This window comes from Heteronotia binoei, chromosome 10, assembly GCF_032191835.1.
Source record: "Heteronotia binoei isolate CCM8104 ecotype False Entrance Well chromosome 10, APGP_CSIRO_Hbin_v1, whole genome shotgun sequence".
NCBI lineage: Eukaryota > Metazoa > Chordata > Lepidosauria > Squamata > Gekkonidae > Heteronotia > Heteronotia binoei.
This window is the reverse complement of record NC_083232.1, coordinates 7485049-7501113: the sequence shown is the minus strand read 5'-3', so window position 1 is coordinate 7501113 and position 16065 is coordinate 7485049. Positions and strand designations below refer to the sequence as shown.

The window sequence follows — 16065 nt, the reverse complement described above, 5'->3', positions numbered from 1 at the left end:
TCAAGGACAACTTCTGCCAGAGCTATGGCTGACCCAAGGTCATGCTAGCAGGTGCAAGTGGAGGAGTGGAAAATCAAACCCGGTTCTCCCAGATAAGAGCCCACGCACTTAACCACTACACCAAACTGGCTCTCTATTAGAGCTATGGCTGACCCAAGGCCATTCCAGCAGGTGCAAGTGGAGGAGTGGGGAATCAAACCCGGTTCTCCCAGATAAGAGTCCGCACACTTAACCACTACACTAAACTGGCTCTCTCTGGAGGCCAATCCAAGCACACAGAGGCTTCTGTACACCTGGCGCTTCGTTGTGATGTCAATATATGATCTAAGAACTTAGCAAGTTGGGACTGGTGTTTCCTGAGCACTGCTCCTTTTTTTGCCTGTTGTTCTGAGTCTTTCCATAAAGAAGGAAGGAAGGTGTGAATAAACAGCAAGGCAGTTTCCCAAATTTAGAAAAAGCATCAGTATTAGAGACACAAGAATCTCTTAAAATAATTTACGCTGCGCACATTATTTGGTCCTCCCTAATAAGCGACAGTGAAAATGGGCATAATCTGCGTGGAGCTCTTCTCGCGCAACGCCTGCTGAAATATAATGGAGTCGGGCAGATGACCCGACAAATCATTAAACAAAATCAAGGGAACAGCGAATGAACTTCAAGTCCACAAGGCTATCTTCAGCGAGGCAGACGATGTTGAACACAAGCTTCTTCTACGCGTTTGTAGCCTTCGGCCACCATTCAGGAACGGAAGCTGTGAGATTCACGGTCGCGTCACCGGGGAGTTTTAGACGCAACGGTTCGTTCACGTGAGCCAGTCGGAGCAGGGCTATCCCAAGCTCATCGCTTCCGGCCCGGTACTTCCCAGCCGACTTTCCCGATTCCGTAACGATTTCCGCACCGTTAGGAATGCTTTCGGAAGGCATGGGTACTGCAAGCTCTATCGGCAAGAGGCGTTTACGGATGACACCCATATGGTGGGTCCTAGCAGTTAACTCCTGTCCGATGTAACAGCCTTTGGTGAAACTGACACCATTCATGTAAGCCAGGTTGGATTCCAGAGGTAGGGCTATTCCAGTAGGGAGGTCTTTAATGCCTTCAGGGATGCCTGGAAAACAGAGGAAGGACAGCGGTCACTTTTCTGTGGCACCAATAAATTGGTAGAATGTGAAGCGGCAATCCTGTAGATCAGGGGTGTTTAACTCATTTGTTACGGGGGCCAGATCTGGCATAAATGAGACCTTGTTGGGCTGGACCGTGTTGGATTGGGCTGAGTCATGTCGGGTACCTATTTAAGATTAGGACGGTGGCTCAGCAGTAGAGCTTCTGCTTGGTAAGCAGAAGGTCCCAGGTTCAATCCCCGGCATCTCCAATAAAAAGGGTCCAGGCAAATAGGAGTGAAAAACATCAGCTTGAGACCCTGGAGAGCCGCTGCCAGTCTGAGTAGACAATACTGACTTTGATAGACCGAGGGTCTGATTCAGTAGAAGGCAGCTTCTACTCTACTCATATTAGCAGAGATGCTTTCTTTGTATTTCTCCCATGGAATCCAGGAAACTGGGCAAAGGAAGCTCCGGCTCTTTCCTTCCTTTCCCAAGGGACCAGGAGGGGGAGGAGCCTCAGCCCATAGAAGAGAGACTTGGCTCAGTAGCTCCACTTTGCAATTGAGAGAGCCTGGCAAAGCAAGCTATTCCTCCCCCCTTCCTCCCCAAGCAAGGAGCCTCAGCCAATGGAGAAAATAGAGGTTTTGCTCTGTAGCTCCTGTGCAATTGAGCAAGCCTTGCAAAGCAAGTTGAGATGCAGAAGGAAACAAGAGGGAAAAGGAAGCAGATAGCCAGTTGCTCGGGGGCCTGATAGGAGCCCCCCGGGAGCCTGATTTGGCCCCTGAAATGCATGTTTCATACCCCTGCTGTAGATGTACTTGGTACAGCTGAGAAGGTTCTGATGTACTAAAACATGGCAGTCCAAATCCAAAAAGAGGTTGGATCTGATGTGCTAGGGTTTCGTTGCACAAGAGACACAAAAATTGGACATAAGAGTTTATTGCCAAATACATAACACTGTTCTGCTAGATCCTCTGAATGCGCTCTAACTCCTGGTTATGAACATATATATGAACATATATGAAGCTGCCTTCTACTGAATCAGACCCTCTTTGGTCCATCCCAGTCAGTCTTGTCTCCTCAGACTGGCAGCGGCTCTCCGGAGTCTCAAGCTGAGGTTTTTCACGCCTATTTGCCTGGACCCTTTTTAGTTGGAGATGCCGGGGACTGAACCTGGGACCTTCTGATTACCAAGCAGATGCTCTACCGAGCCACCGTCCCTCCCCAGAGGTTAGAGCAGAGGAGCTACAGGCAGTAAATCTTCTGCAAACTTCTATTCTCTAGGTCATATTTTAGGAGATATCTATCTACCTCAGGGCCGCCATCAGCCCGTCAGGAGAGGGTGGGATACAAATGTAATAAATAGAACTATATATATTTATAGAGTCCTCCTTCATGTCCCCTTCCCCCTTCAGAGATGAAGGAGGAGAAACACGATGGACTGACCTTTCTAGTAGTAACCCCCCTCCAAAAAAATCTGGATGTCTAAGGGCTAGCCCAAGACTTAGAGCCAGCATGGTGTAGCAGCTAAAGTGCCGGTTCAGGGTCTAAAAAACCCAGGTTCGAATCCCCACTCTGCCATGAAAGCACGCTGGGTGACTTTGGGTCTGTCACACACTCTCAACCTAATTTACCTCACGGGGTTGTGCGACAAAATGGAGGAGAAGCCAGTTGGGTGTAATGGTTAAGTGTGTGAACTCTTCTCTGGGAGAACCGGGCTTGATTCCTCCACTTGCAGCTGCTGGAATGGTCTGGGGTCAGCCATAGCTCTCGCAGGAGTTGTCCTTGAAAGGGCAGCTGCTGTGAGAGCCCTCTCAGCCCCACCCACCTCACAGGCTGTCTGTTGTGGGGGGAGAAGATCTAGGAGATTGTAAGCCGCTCTGAGTCTCTGATTCAGAGAGAAGAGCGGGGTATAAATCTGCAGTCATCGTCGTCGAGAAGAGAACAATGTAAGTTGCTTTAGGTCTTAGAATCACGGAGATGGAAGGGGCCCTAGAGGCCCTCTAGTCCAGCCTCCTGCTCAAGGCGGGATCAGCCTAGAGCAGGGGGGGCCAACGGTAGCTCTCCAGATGTTTTTTTGCCGACAATTCCCATCAGCCCCAGCCAGCATGGCCAATGGCTGGGGCTGATGGGAGTTGTAGGCAAAAAACATCTGGAGAGCTACCCCGAATATGTGTGAAAGAGCCACAGTCTGGCCACCCCTGCATGGCCAATGGCTGGGGCTGATGGGAGTTGTAGGCATAAAAACATCTGGAGAGCTACCGTTGGCTACCCCTGGCCTAGAGCATCCCTTACAAGCGTTTTTCCAGATGCTGCTTAAAGACTGCCACTGAGGTGGAGTTCACCACCTCCCTCGGGAGCCAATTCCTGTGCTGAACAACTCCGACTGTAGAAAAGCTTTTCCTAATATCCAGCTGGTACCTTCTTGCCCTTAAATTAGACCCCTTCTTGCAAGTTCTCTCCTCTGCTGCCCATAGGAAGAGATCCCTGCCCTCCTCCTCTAAGGGACAGCCCTTCAAATACTTTAAGAGAGCAATCCTGTCTCCCCACCTCTTCTCCAGACTGAACACTCCCAAGTCCCCCAACCATTCCTCATACACATGAACACATATGAAGCTGCCTTCTACTGAATCAGACCCTCGGTCCATCAAAGTCAGAATTGTCTTCTCAGACTGGCAGCGGCTCTCCAGCGTCTCAAGCGGAGGTTTTTCACACCTATTTGCCTGGACCCTTTTTTGGAGATGCCGGGGATTGAACCTGGGACCTTCTGCTTCCCAAGCAGATGCTCTACCACTGAGCCACCGGGGGAGCCTCATAGTAGGGCTTGGACTCCAGGTCCCTAACCACCCTTGTTGCTTTCCTCTGCACCCGCTCCCATTCTGTCCACATTTTTCTTGACACGAGGCCTCCAGAACTGCACACAATATTCCAGGTCCCCAATGGAGAGAAAGGCCCAATATAAACGGACACTGAATTAAAAAAAAAAATAAAAGAAAAGAACTGTTTTAAACCGATTGATGTGTGGTTTCGTTCCCCCCCCCCCCATTTCTTCCAGCTGCATTCTGGTTTCAGTAGACTGCTGATGTTTAAGATACTGCCATGATTATATAGCAGGGGTGGCCAACGGTAGCTCTCCAGATGTTTTTGCCTACAACTCCCATCAGCCCCAGCCATTGGCCATGCTGGCTGGGACTGATGGGAGTTGTAGGCAAAAACAAATCTGGAGAGCTACCGTGGGCCACCCCTGTTCTATAGCAATGGATTCCTATGATTCTATAGCAATGAAGATCCTGTGAATTTAGGGGGAGGTGTTTGTGCGTTTCCTGCACTGTGCAGGGGGTTGGACTACAATTCCCTGGAGGTCCCTTCCAGCTCTGTGATTCTATGATTCTGCCACCGCTTTTAGTAATCTTTTGCTGTCTAAGTTGCCCAGACTATTTTATCTTTCATTCTACGTTGACTGAACTGTTTTTGTATTTTGTTTCCATTCTTATTTCTATTGATTACAGGTTGGCTTTCTAACTTGATTCTGTATCACCGTGAACCACCTCAGGCGCATGATTGTGGACAGATGGTGCAAAAGTACTAGAAATTAATAATTAAAACCAGATGCTTAGGCCAAAAGGTGGGATGGAAATGGTAGGATTTTACTTTGGGTGAACACATGAACAAGAGCTCGCAAACAGCCACTAGGGGGCCTCAGTTGCTTGACAGTGTTTTAATTTTCTTTCTTGGCTCTAACCAAAGAAGTGGATTAAGTCGAGGTGGCAAGACAGGCCCAAGGTCACCCAACAGGCTTCTGTTGCAGAGTTGGGATTCAAACCCAGGTCTCAGCAATCCGACGTTCTAACCGCAACACTGCACTGGAAAGACACTGGACCAGAGTTTAAGGCCTATGAAAAAAGCTCACTGCCACAGGAGGTGGTGGCGGCTACAAGCATAGCCAGCTTTAAGAGGGGATTGGATAAAAATATGGAGCAGAGGTCCATCAGTGGCTATTAGCCACAGTATATATATGTGTGTGTGTGTGTGTGTGTATGTGTGTATGTATGTATGTGTATATGTATACACACACACATATATTGGCCACTGTGTGACACAGAGCGTTGTACTGGAGGGGCCATTGGCCTGATCCAACAGGGCTTCTCTTATGTTCTTATGTGACACAGAGTGCTGTACTGGAGGGGCCATTGGCCTAATCCAACATGGCTTCTCTTAGGTTCTTATGTGACACAGAGTTTTGGACTGGAGGGGCCATTGGCCTGATCCAACATGGCTTCTCTTATGTTCTTATGTGACACAGAGTGTTGGACTGGATGGGCCACTGGCCTGATCCAACAGGGCTTCTCTTATGTTCTTATGTGACACAGAGTGCTGTACTGGAGGGGCCATTGGCCTAATCCAACATGGCTTCTCTTAGGTTCTTATGTGACACAGAGTTTTGGACTGGAGGGGCCATTGGCCTGATCCAACATGGCTTCTCTTAGATTCTTATGTGACACAGAGTGTTGGACTGGATGGGCCACTCGCCTGATCCAACAGGGCTTCTCTTATGTTCTTATGTGACACAGAGTGTTGGACTAGATAGGCCATTGGCCTGATCCAACATGGCTTCTCTTAAGTTCTTATGTGACACAGAGTGTTGTACTGGAGGGGCCATTGGCCTGATCCAACATGGCTTCTCTTAGGTTCTTATGTGACACAGAGTGTTGTACTGGAGGGGCCATTGGCCTAATCCAACATGGCTTCTCTTAGGTTCTTATGTGACACAGAGTGTTGTACTGGAGGGGCCATTGGCCTGATCCAACATGGCTTCTCTTATGTTCTTATGTGACACAGTGTTGGACTAGATGGGCCATTGGCCTGATCCAACATGGCTTCTCTTATGTTCTCCAGATGTTTTTTGCCTACAACTCCCATCAGCCCTAGCCATTGGCCATGCTGGCTGGGGCTGGTGGGAGTTGTAGGCAAAAAAAAACATCTGGAGAGCCAACGTTCCCTACCCTTGCTCTAAACAAAACTAACATGCACTTTCCTATGCCATTCTCCACCACCCCCGCCCCAACACACCCATTAAAAGGCTAACAGAATTGTCTGGCCCAAGAAGAGATTGCTAAGTTAAGTTGGTAGCTCCAATGCCAACTGAGATCAAGATTCCGGGCAGATAAAGAAAAAGGCTTTGTGAACACACAAATCGAGCTAGACTTGATTTTAGAATCCAAGCAGAAGATGATTTCTAAGGTGTACGATTGGCTGCTCCAAATTAAGATGAGTAATGAAGCGGTGAAGGAAGCATGGATTCGTTGGCTCAAAGATTTTGGCTACAACATAGATCTAGAGGAATGGGAGAAATTATGGAAACAGAATTTAAAGCTGATAAGACCAGCAGATCTTAAAGAAAACTTATATAAAATGGTATATAGGTGGTATCTTACACCTAATAGATTGGCTAAAATTTATCCTACATACTCCAACAAGTGTTGGAAATGTCGAGAAGTTAAAGGATCTTTATTTCATATATGGTGGCAATGCAAGTCAGCTAGAAAGTATTGGACGCAAATCAATATTTGGACTCAGAAAATTTTGGAAACACAAATTATTCACGTGCCGGAACTATATCTTTTAAATATCTGCAGGCAGAAAGTGCCCGTAACAAAACTGAAACTGTTAATGTACATTATCACAATTGCCAGAATACTATATGCCAAGTATTGGAAAGGTGAGAAAACCCCGAACAGAGAAGAGTTTATAAATAAATTATTAGAAACTGCTGAGGCCGACCTAATGTCTACAAGACTAAGAAACGGAAATGTGCAGAAGTGTCAGGAGGAATGGGACCCTGTGTATAAGTGGGTCAAAAGTAAAGGATTTGACATGGAGTAATTATATTGAAACATGATACAATTATTGTCTAACGAAAAGGTTATTGCTTAGTTTAAAAGCTGTCCTATACAAAATAGAGTTGAAATAATTGTGAAATTACAACTGAAAATTTTTTACCTTATCGAAACCTCTCCTCCTCCCAGTGTGCTTGGTTGGGTAAGGGAGATGGATGTATGTATTTTGTTTGTGGCCTAGTTTTCTACTAGGCTATGTGTTATTTGTTATGTGTTGCTTTTTGGTGTATATTTTCCTTTTTTTTTTCTTTTGTCTATGTATTGTTTTTCTTTTATTTCAAATAAAAGTAAAACTTTCTTCAGAATTGTCTGGCCCAAAATCAAACAAATATTTAGCATGAGAACCACAACTGGATGACACCAGCAACAATACTCCTACAGATCATAACATCCCTGGGTTAAAAGTAACAGGATTTCTTACTGGCACACAGGGTTTTTTTTTTTTTTAGCAGGAACTCTTTTGCTTATCAGGCCGCACACCCCTGAGGCATCCAATCCTCCTGGAGCTTACAGCAGGGCCTGCACTAAGAACCCTGTAAGCTCTTGGAGGATTGGCGACATCAGGGGTGTGTGGCCTAATATTGAAAGTAACGAGGGAGCAGACCTTCTCTGTAATGGCCCCCCACTGGTGGAATCAACTACCGGAGGAAGTGCGAGCCCTGCGGGACTTTAATCAGTTCCGCAGGGCTTGCAAAACCACCCTCTTTCTGTAAGCTTATAAGGAACCCTGAAAGCGACATCCAGCCATCGGAACACATCTATTGAATATAGCACCTTAATTTACTGTAGTTTTAATTTCTATGTAACTGTTTTTAAATGTATTTATTAACTGTATTTTAAAAATTGTTTTATGTAAAATCATGGTGCATACCATGTCCTGTTAGCCGCCCTGAGCCTGCTTCGGCGGGGAGGGCGGGATACAAATAAAATTTATTATTATTATTAATATGCAAAGGAGTTCCTGCTACAAAATAAGCCCTGCGATGCAGCCTTCATCAAGGGGCTTTGAACAGACAGCGAGAGGTATCACTTTTGGCACTTTCTTAGCAGCATTCTGTCGTGGCCCGTGGCAGCTTACTTTGCCTAGGCCAGGGGTAGGGAAACTTGGCTCTCCAGACGTTTTTTTGTCTACAACTCCCATCAGCCCCATCCAGCATGGCCAGGGCTGATGGGAGTTGTAGGCAAAAAAAAGCATCTGGAGAGCCAACGTTCCCTACCCCTGGGCCTAGGCTTACCAGCTCTGGGTTGGGAAACACCTGGAGGTATTGGGGGTGGAGCCAAGGGAGGATGACTTCTGGGGAGGAGCAGGACCTCAGCAAGGTATAATGCCACAGAATCCTCCCCCTCCTCCAAAGAAGCCATTTTCTCCAGAGGAACTATCTTGGTCAACCGGAAATCGACTGTAATAGCAGGAGATCGCCAGGCGCCACCCGGCAGTTGTCAACCCTGCCTTCATCGCTGAACAACAACGGCTAACCGTGGACCTGCTCCTCCAGGCCAGGGGTGTCAAGCATGCAGTTCAGGGGCCGAATCAAGCCCCCCAGAGGGCTCCTGTCAGGCCCCCGAGCAACTGGCTGTCATCTGCTTCCTTCCCCCCCCTCCTATTGCTTCCTTCTGCATCACAGCTTGCTTTCCAAGGCTTGCTCAATTGCACAGAAGCTACAGAACAAAACCTCTATTTTTTTCCATTGGCTGAGGCTCCTCCATCGACGAGGAATAGCTTGCTTTGCCAGGCTCTCCTAATCGCACAGCAGAGCTACTGAGAAGAAGAAGATATTGGATTTATATCCCGCCCTCCACTCCGAAGAGTCTCAGAACGGCTCACAACCTCCTTTACCTGCCTCCCCCACAACAGACACCCTGTGAGGTGGGTGGGGCTGAGAGGGCTCTCACAGCAGCTGCCCTTTCAAGGACAACTTCTGCCAGAGCTATGGCTGACCCAAGGCCATTCCAGCAGCTGCAAGTGGAGGAGTGGGGAATCAAACCCGGTTCTCCCAGTTAAGAGTCCGCACACTTAACCACTACACCAAACTGGCTCTACACCAAACTGGCTCTTAACCACTACACCAAACTGAGCCAAACCTCTCTTCCTTCTATTGACTGAGGTTCCTCCCCCCCAGAGAGCCAGAGCTTCCTTTGCCCAGTTCCCTGGATCCCGTGGGAGAAATACAAAGAAAGCACCTTTAAGACCAACGAGTGCTAATGTTTTAAGCGTGTTTTAAGTTTAAGAATATGTGTTTATTTGGGTTCTTTATAAAATGTGTATCTCTGCTACCTGATCTTAAATAGGTATGCACATGGCCTGGCCCGACACGGCTCGGCCCAACCAGCCACGGTCCGGCCCAACAAGGTCTCTTTTATGTCAGATCCAGCCCTCATAACAAATAAGTTTAACACCCCTGCTCCAGACCATTTTTCATCTCAAACCCCAGTGAAATCAAGAGGAGCCACACAAATGCTCGGATAAACGGTGCCTGTTGACAGCAAAATTATAAAATAATTAGGCGTATAAGCTATGCTTACACTTGAAATGCCAGCACCGGCAGGAAGACCTAAGAAAACAGCCCTTCCTCATCTGCATACATGACATTTGTTTATACTGGAGAGAGTCCAGAGGTCCGTCTAGCTCAGTTTTGTCTGCTCTGCCCTCAAGCAAAGAAAGGTCCTTCTCAGAGCCTGTGGTCTGCAAACCCTTTACGCCAGAGATGGCCGGGACTGAACCGGAGAACATCCGCTTGCAAGCCACATGATCTGCCTCAGCATCCATTTTCTCCCGTCAGGCGTTTTTGGGACGCCACCCCCTCCCCATTCCCACAACGCCAATCTTGGAATTCAAAGCTGAGGAAGAAGATGATGAAGAAGATATTGGATTTATATCCCGCCCTCCACTCCGAAGATTCTCAGAGCGGCTCACAATCTCCTTTACCTTCCCCCCCCCCGCCCACAACAGACACCCACCATTTTGGGGACACCTCCCCCTCCACATTCCCACAATGCCCATCTTGGAATTCAAAGCTGAGGAAGAAGAAGATGAAGAAGATATTGGATTTATATCCCGCCCTCCACTCCGAAGAGTCTCAGAGTGGCTCACAATCTCCTTTACCTTCCCCTCCCCCGCCCACAACAGACACCCACCATTTTGGGGACACCTCCCCCTCCACATTCCCACAATGCCCATCTTGGAATTCAAAGCTGAGGAAGAAGAAGATGAAGAAGATATTGGATTTATATCCCGCCCTCCACTCTGAAGAGTCTCAGAGTGACTCACAATCTCCTTTACCTTCCCCTCCCCCCCACACAACAGACAGGGGAGGGACGGTGGGGGGAGGGATGGTGGCTCAGTGGTAGAACATCTGCTTGGGAAGCAGAAGGTCCCAGGTGCAATCCCTGGCATCTCCAAAAAAGGGTCCAGGCAAATAGGTGTGAAAAACCTCAGCTTGAGACCCTGGAGAGCCGCTGCCAGTCTGAGAAGACAATACTGACTTTGATGGACCAAGGGTCTGATTCAGTATAAGGTAGCTTCATATGTTCACCTTGTGAGGTAGAAGAAGATATTTATAAGAAGATATTGGATTTATATCCCGCCCTCCACTCCGAAGAGTCTCAGAGCGGCTCACAATCTCCTTTCCCTTCCTCCCCCACAACAGACACCCTGTGAGGAAGATGAAGATATTGGATTTTGGATTTATATCCCGCCCTCCACTCCGAAGAGTCTCAGAGCGGCTCACAATCTCCTTCCCCTTCCTCCCCCACAACAGACACCCTGTGAGGTAGATGAAGATATTGGATTTATATCCCGCCCTCCACTCCAAAGAGTCTCAGAGCGGCTCACAATCGCCTTTACCTTCCTCCCCCACAATAGACACCCTGTGAGGTGGGGGGAATGGAGAGGGCTCTCCCAGCAGTTGCCCTTTCAAGGACAACCTCTGCAAGAGCTACGGCTGACCCAAGGCCATTCCAGCAGCTGCAAGTGGAGGAGTGGGGAATCAAACCCGGTTCTCCCAGATAAGAGTCCGCGCACTTAACCACTACACCAAACTGGACCCTTAAACTGTTCTTGAATCTATTCCGACTTGCCTGGGTTGAGACATTTCTCCCCCCAGAGCAACAGGCAAAACAAACAGAATTGAGACAATCCAGAACAGAACAGAGATGCCAAATATACAGGAAGGCTGTCTTAAGATAATAAGACATGCGGCCGCTCCCATTAAAGAGCTATTTTTAAAAACTTGGTGGAATGCCTTACTAAAAAAAAGACCAACCCGGTCGTAGGACATAAAGCATCGCTTCTGATCAGGTCCATCGGGATTCTCTCTTCGGACGAGATTAGAAGACTGGCAACACTTCAAAGCATTTTATAGGCCTGGGCCACTGAAAATATGTGCCGCAGAGAGATAAGCCGCATTTACTGAAGATATACAGGCGGGAGCAGGGGTGGGGGGACGGCAGAATCAAGCAGTAAAACATCTCCTGAAGTGCGGGCTGCCAAGGTTATGCATGCACACAGATATGCACGTCTCTCTGTCTCCCCTCAGATATACATAGATGCAATTCCTTGCATTCCAAAAACTACGACAGGATTTGCTTCCTACAACCAACGTTTCATTTCCCATTGCAGAGCACTCGGGAAACCACACTCCGGCCACCAGAGACGCATTACTACAATGCTCCAGATGGTACCAAGATTTTGCTAGAGACTCCTGCGTGCAATTTAAGGTACTGAACAGGAGTGGCCAAACTTGCTTAACGCAAGAGCCACATCAACTAAAAGCCAAACGTTGGAGAGACGCGGGACATGAACATCAGGTGCTTGAGAGCCGCAAGGGAGGGAGAGAAGGAAAGATTCCTTCTGTGTTGGTCTGAAGCAGCGGAACAAAGTTCCAGATGGCAGATGCAGTTCAGTGTGGCCAAGTGCAAAGTAATGCACATTGGGGCCAAGAATCCCAGCTACAAATACAAGCTGATGGGGTGTGAACTGGCAGAGACTGACCAAGAGAAAGATCTTGGGGTCATGGTAGAGAACACACTGAAAATGTCAAGACAGTGTGCGTTTGCAATAAAAAAGGCCAACGCCATGCTGGGAATTATTAGGAAGGGAATTGAAAACAAATCAGCCAGTATCATAATGCCCCTGTATAAATCGATGGTGCAGTCTCATTTGGAATACTGTGTACAATTCTGCTCACCGCACCTCAAAAAGGATATTATAGCATTGGAGAAACTCCACAAAAGGGCAACTGGAATGATTAAAGGGCTGGAACACTTTCCCTATGAAGAAAGGTTGAAATGCTTGGGGCTCTTTAGCTTGGAGAAACGTCGACTGCGGGGTGACATGATAGAGGTTTACAAGATAATGCATGGGATGGAGAAAGTAGAGAAAGAAGTACTTTTCTCCTTTTCTCACAATACAAGAACTCGTGGGCATTCGATGAAATTGCTGAGCAGTCAGGTTAAAACGGATAAAAGGAAGTACTTCTTCACCTAAAGGGTGATTAACGTGTGGAATTCACTGCCACAGGAAGTGGTGGCGGCCACAAGCATAGGCAGCTTCAAGAGGGGGTTAGATAAAAATATGGAACAGAGGTCCATCAGTGGCTATTAGCCACAGTGTGTGTGTGTGTGTGTGTATATGTATTTTGGCCACTGTGTGACACAGAGTGTTGGACTGGATGGGCCATTGGCCTGATCTAACATGGCTTCTCTTACGTTCTTATGCTGAGTCGGGTTGTGATATAAGCTGGCGTTAAAGAAACACAAAGCATGGGAAAAACAAGAGGAGGGCTCTGCGCTGAATCATAGGGGAGAAGAAATAAATTTCTCCCTCCTCCATACTGCCAGTTTTAGCTAGTTTGACTTTCTGTGCCCCCATTCCAGCCTCAATATTCTAGCTGGATTACATTAGGAGGTTATTCCAGTGAACATAAATATGGAACATTTATTCCATCTCCAGAAATCTAACGTGTTTAGTGCAGATTTGCCATGTAAAGAAGTAGACTGCAGATTTCTACCCCGCCCTTCTCTCTGAATCAGTCACAGAGCAGCTTACAACCTCTTTAATCTTCTTCCCCCACAACAGACACCCTGTGAGGTGGGTGGGGCTGAGAGAGCTCTTATAGCAGCTGCCCTTTCAAGGACAACTCCTGCGAGAGTGATGGCTGACTAAGGCCATTCCAACAGCAGTAAGTGGAGAAATGGGGAATCAAACCGGGTTCTCCCAGATAAGAGAGCTATGGCTGACCCAAGGCCATGCTAGCAGGTGCAAGTGGAGGAGTGGGAAATCAAACCGGGTTCTCCCAGATAAGAGTCCGCACACTTCACCACTACACCAAACTGGCTCTCTATTAGAGCTCTGGCTGCCCCAAGGCCATTCCAGCAGTTGCAAGTGGAGGAGTGGGGAATCCAACCCGGTTCTCCCAGATAAGAGTCCGCACACTTCACCACTACACCAAACTGGCTCTCTATTAGAGCTCTGGCTGCCCCAAGGCCATTCCAGCAGTTGCAAGTGGAGGAGTGGGGAATCCAACCCGGTTCTCCCAGATAAGAGTCCGCACACTTCACCACTACACCAAACTGGCTCTCTATTAGAGCTCTGGCTGACCCAAGGCCATCCCAGCAGCTGCAAGTGGAGGAGTGGGGAATCAAACCGGGTTCTCCCAGATAAGAGCCTGCACACAACCATGGGACGGAGACGGTGCTGGTCGCCTTGGTGGATGACCTCCAACGGCAACTGGATCGAGGCGGCGTTGCGGTGCTGATGTTGTTAGATCTGTCGGCTGCATTCGATACAGTCGACCATCGGCTACTGACGCGCCGCCTCGCCGACATTGGGGTTGAGGGGTCGGCCTTGCAATGGCTTTCCTCCTTTCTCCTAGGTCGGGGACAGAGGGTGGCTATTGGGGGGGAACGGTCCCGGAGGCGCACACTGGATTGCGGGGTGCCTCAGGGAGCAGTTCTCTCCCCGATGTTGTTCAACATCTATATGCGCCCCCTCGCCCAGATTGCCCGGCGGTTTGGGCTGGGTTGCCATCAATATGCAGATGACACCCAGCTCTATCTACTAATGGACGGCTGGCCCGACCCCGCACCAGGGAATCTCGACCGGGCTTTACAGGCTGTTGCGACATGGCTCAGGCTGAGTGGGCTGAAACTGAACCCAGCGAAGACAGAGGTCCTTTGCGTGGGTCGCGGCGCTCTGGGAGGGGAAATAGCTCTCCCGGCCTTCGATGGTGCGCTATTGAAAGCAGCGCGCCAGGTAAAGAGCCTGGGTGTTTTACTGGAGCCTTCACTATCAATGGAGGCCCAGATAGCAGCCACTGCCAAGTCAGCATTCTTCCATCTGAAGCGGGCAAGGCAGTTGGCCCCTTTCCTCGAGCGTCGGGACCTCGCAACAGTGATCCATGCAACGGTCACCTCAAGATTAGACTACTGTAATGCCCTCTACTTGGGGCTACCTCTGTGCCGGACTCGGAGACTGCAGCTAGTGCAGAACGCGGCAGCCAGGCTGTTGCTGGGACTCCCAAAACGGGAGCATATACAGCCGGGGCTGCGTGAACTGCACTGGCTGCCGATTGTATACCGAGTCCAGTACAAAGTGTTGGTCGTTACCTTTAAAGCCTTATATGGCCGAGGACCTGCCTACCTGAGGGACCGTCTTTCCCCATACGAACCCCAGAGAGCACTGAGGTCAGTCGGGAAAAATCTAATGACCATCCCCGGGCCGAAGGAGATAAAATATCAGAGCACCAGAGCACGGGCATTCTCGATTGCGGCTCCTACTCTGTGGAACCGACTCCCCGAGGAGGTGCGGGCCCTGCGGAACCTTGAGCAGTTCCGCAGGGCCTGCAAGACCGTCCTCTTCAAATTTGCACACCCGGACTGTTAGGAAGATCAGAAATTAAGGAGCCGCCAACGCGGTTGAAGAACTATACCGCAGAATAACTCTATTTATTGAACTGGTTTTAATGTTATTAAGTTTATTGTTGATGTTTTATATTGTTAAATTTAAAGGTTTTATTATTATTATTGTATGTTTTTATAAAATGTTGTTAGCCGCCCTGAGCCTGCTGAGGTGGGGAGGGCGGGATAGAAATAAAATTTATTATTATTATTATTATTATATTACACCCAACTGGCTCTCCTTTTATCATTTTATAACCCAGCAGCATAAAACACAACTGTAAAAAAAAAACATTGTCCTGTTGTGCACATAATTTTGAGACAGACAAGTTTACCTTGTTTGTACCTGTGCCTATGATAATCTTTGATATTTCCAATCCGGCTTCCGGGAACAATCTCTAGCGGGTTTGTGCTTTGGTTGGTTATCAGCCTCCAACCCATAATGTCTCCTCTGGGGTCCGACGCGACAACCACCGCGTTGCCAGAGCGGTGTTGGAGCTTCCGGGAAACCTCCTCAGACGGCTCCTTCAAGATCACAGCCCACAAAGACATGTCAAGGCAAGGAGCGATGCTCACTTTCCTTCGGATCTTATACAGTTTCAGATGCTTCTGAAGGGAGTCCAAGGCTGCAGAGTCACACTCCAAGAGAATGTGGGTCTCTTCTTGAGAGCTTTCACGAACCCTGGAAAAGAGCAAAAAATACCCTGAAGAAAATCCAGGAGGAGGACTGAAATAAATATATTATTTATAAGCCTTTTTATTTATTATTTATTTATTGCACTTATAGCCCGCCCTCCCCAAATGGGCTCACGGTGGCACACGACAGTCACAATTCGACGACAGATTCACATTATAACAATAAAACGTTATTGAAATCTCCTTTACCTTCCTTCCCCACAACAGACACCCTGTGAGGTAGAAGAAGATATTGGATTTATATCCCGCCCTCCACTCCGAAGAGTCTCAGAGCGGCTCACAATCTCCTTTACCTTCCTCCCCCACAACAGACACCCTGTGAGGTAGATGAAGATATTGGATTTATATCCCGCCCTCCACTCCGAAGAGTCTCAGAGCGGCTCACAATCTCCTTTACCTTCCTCCACCCCACAACAGACACCCTGTGAGGTAGATGAAGATATAGTGTCTGTTGTGGGAGGGGGGGGAAGGGAAAG

General features: G+C 48.3%; 1 protein-coding gene across 1 annotated transcript in view; it reads right to left on the bottom strand.

Moving 5' to 3' along the window:
- Positions 1–438: 438 nt before the first annotated feature.
- LOC132578330 (putative transferase CAF17 homolog, mitochondrial) overlaps positions 439–16065 on the bottom strand; it is a 15790-nt gene continuing 163 nt past the window's right edge. Inside the window, exons 2-3 of the mRNA XM_060248272.1 lie at positions 15229–15597; positions 439–1105 (exon numbers count right to left, since the gene is read on the bottom strand). Of these exons, the coding sequence (XP_060104255.1) occupies positions 711–1105; positions 15229–15597 (764 nt within the window). The 3' untranslated portion in view covers positions 439–710. The remainder of the gene's footprint in view (positions 1106–15228; positions 15598–16065) is intronic.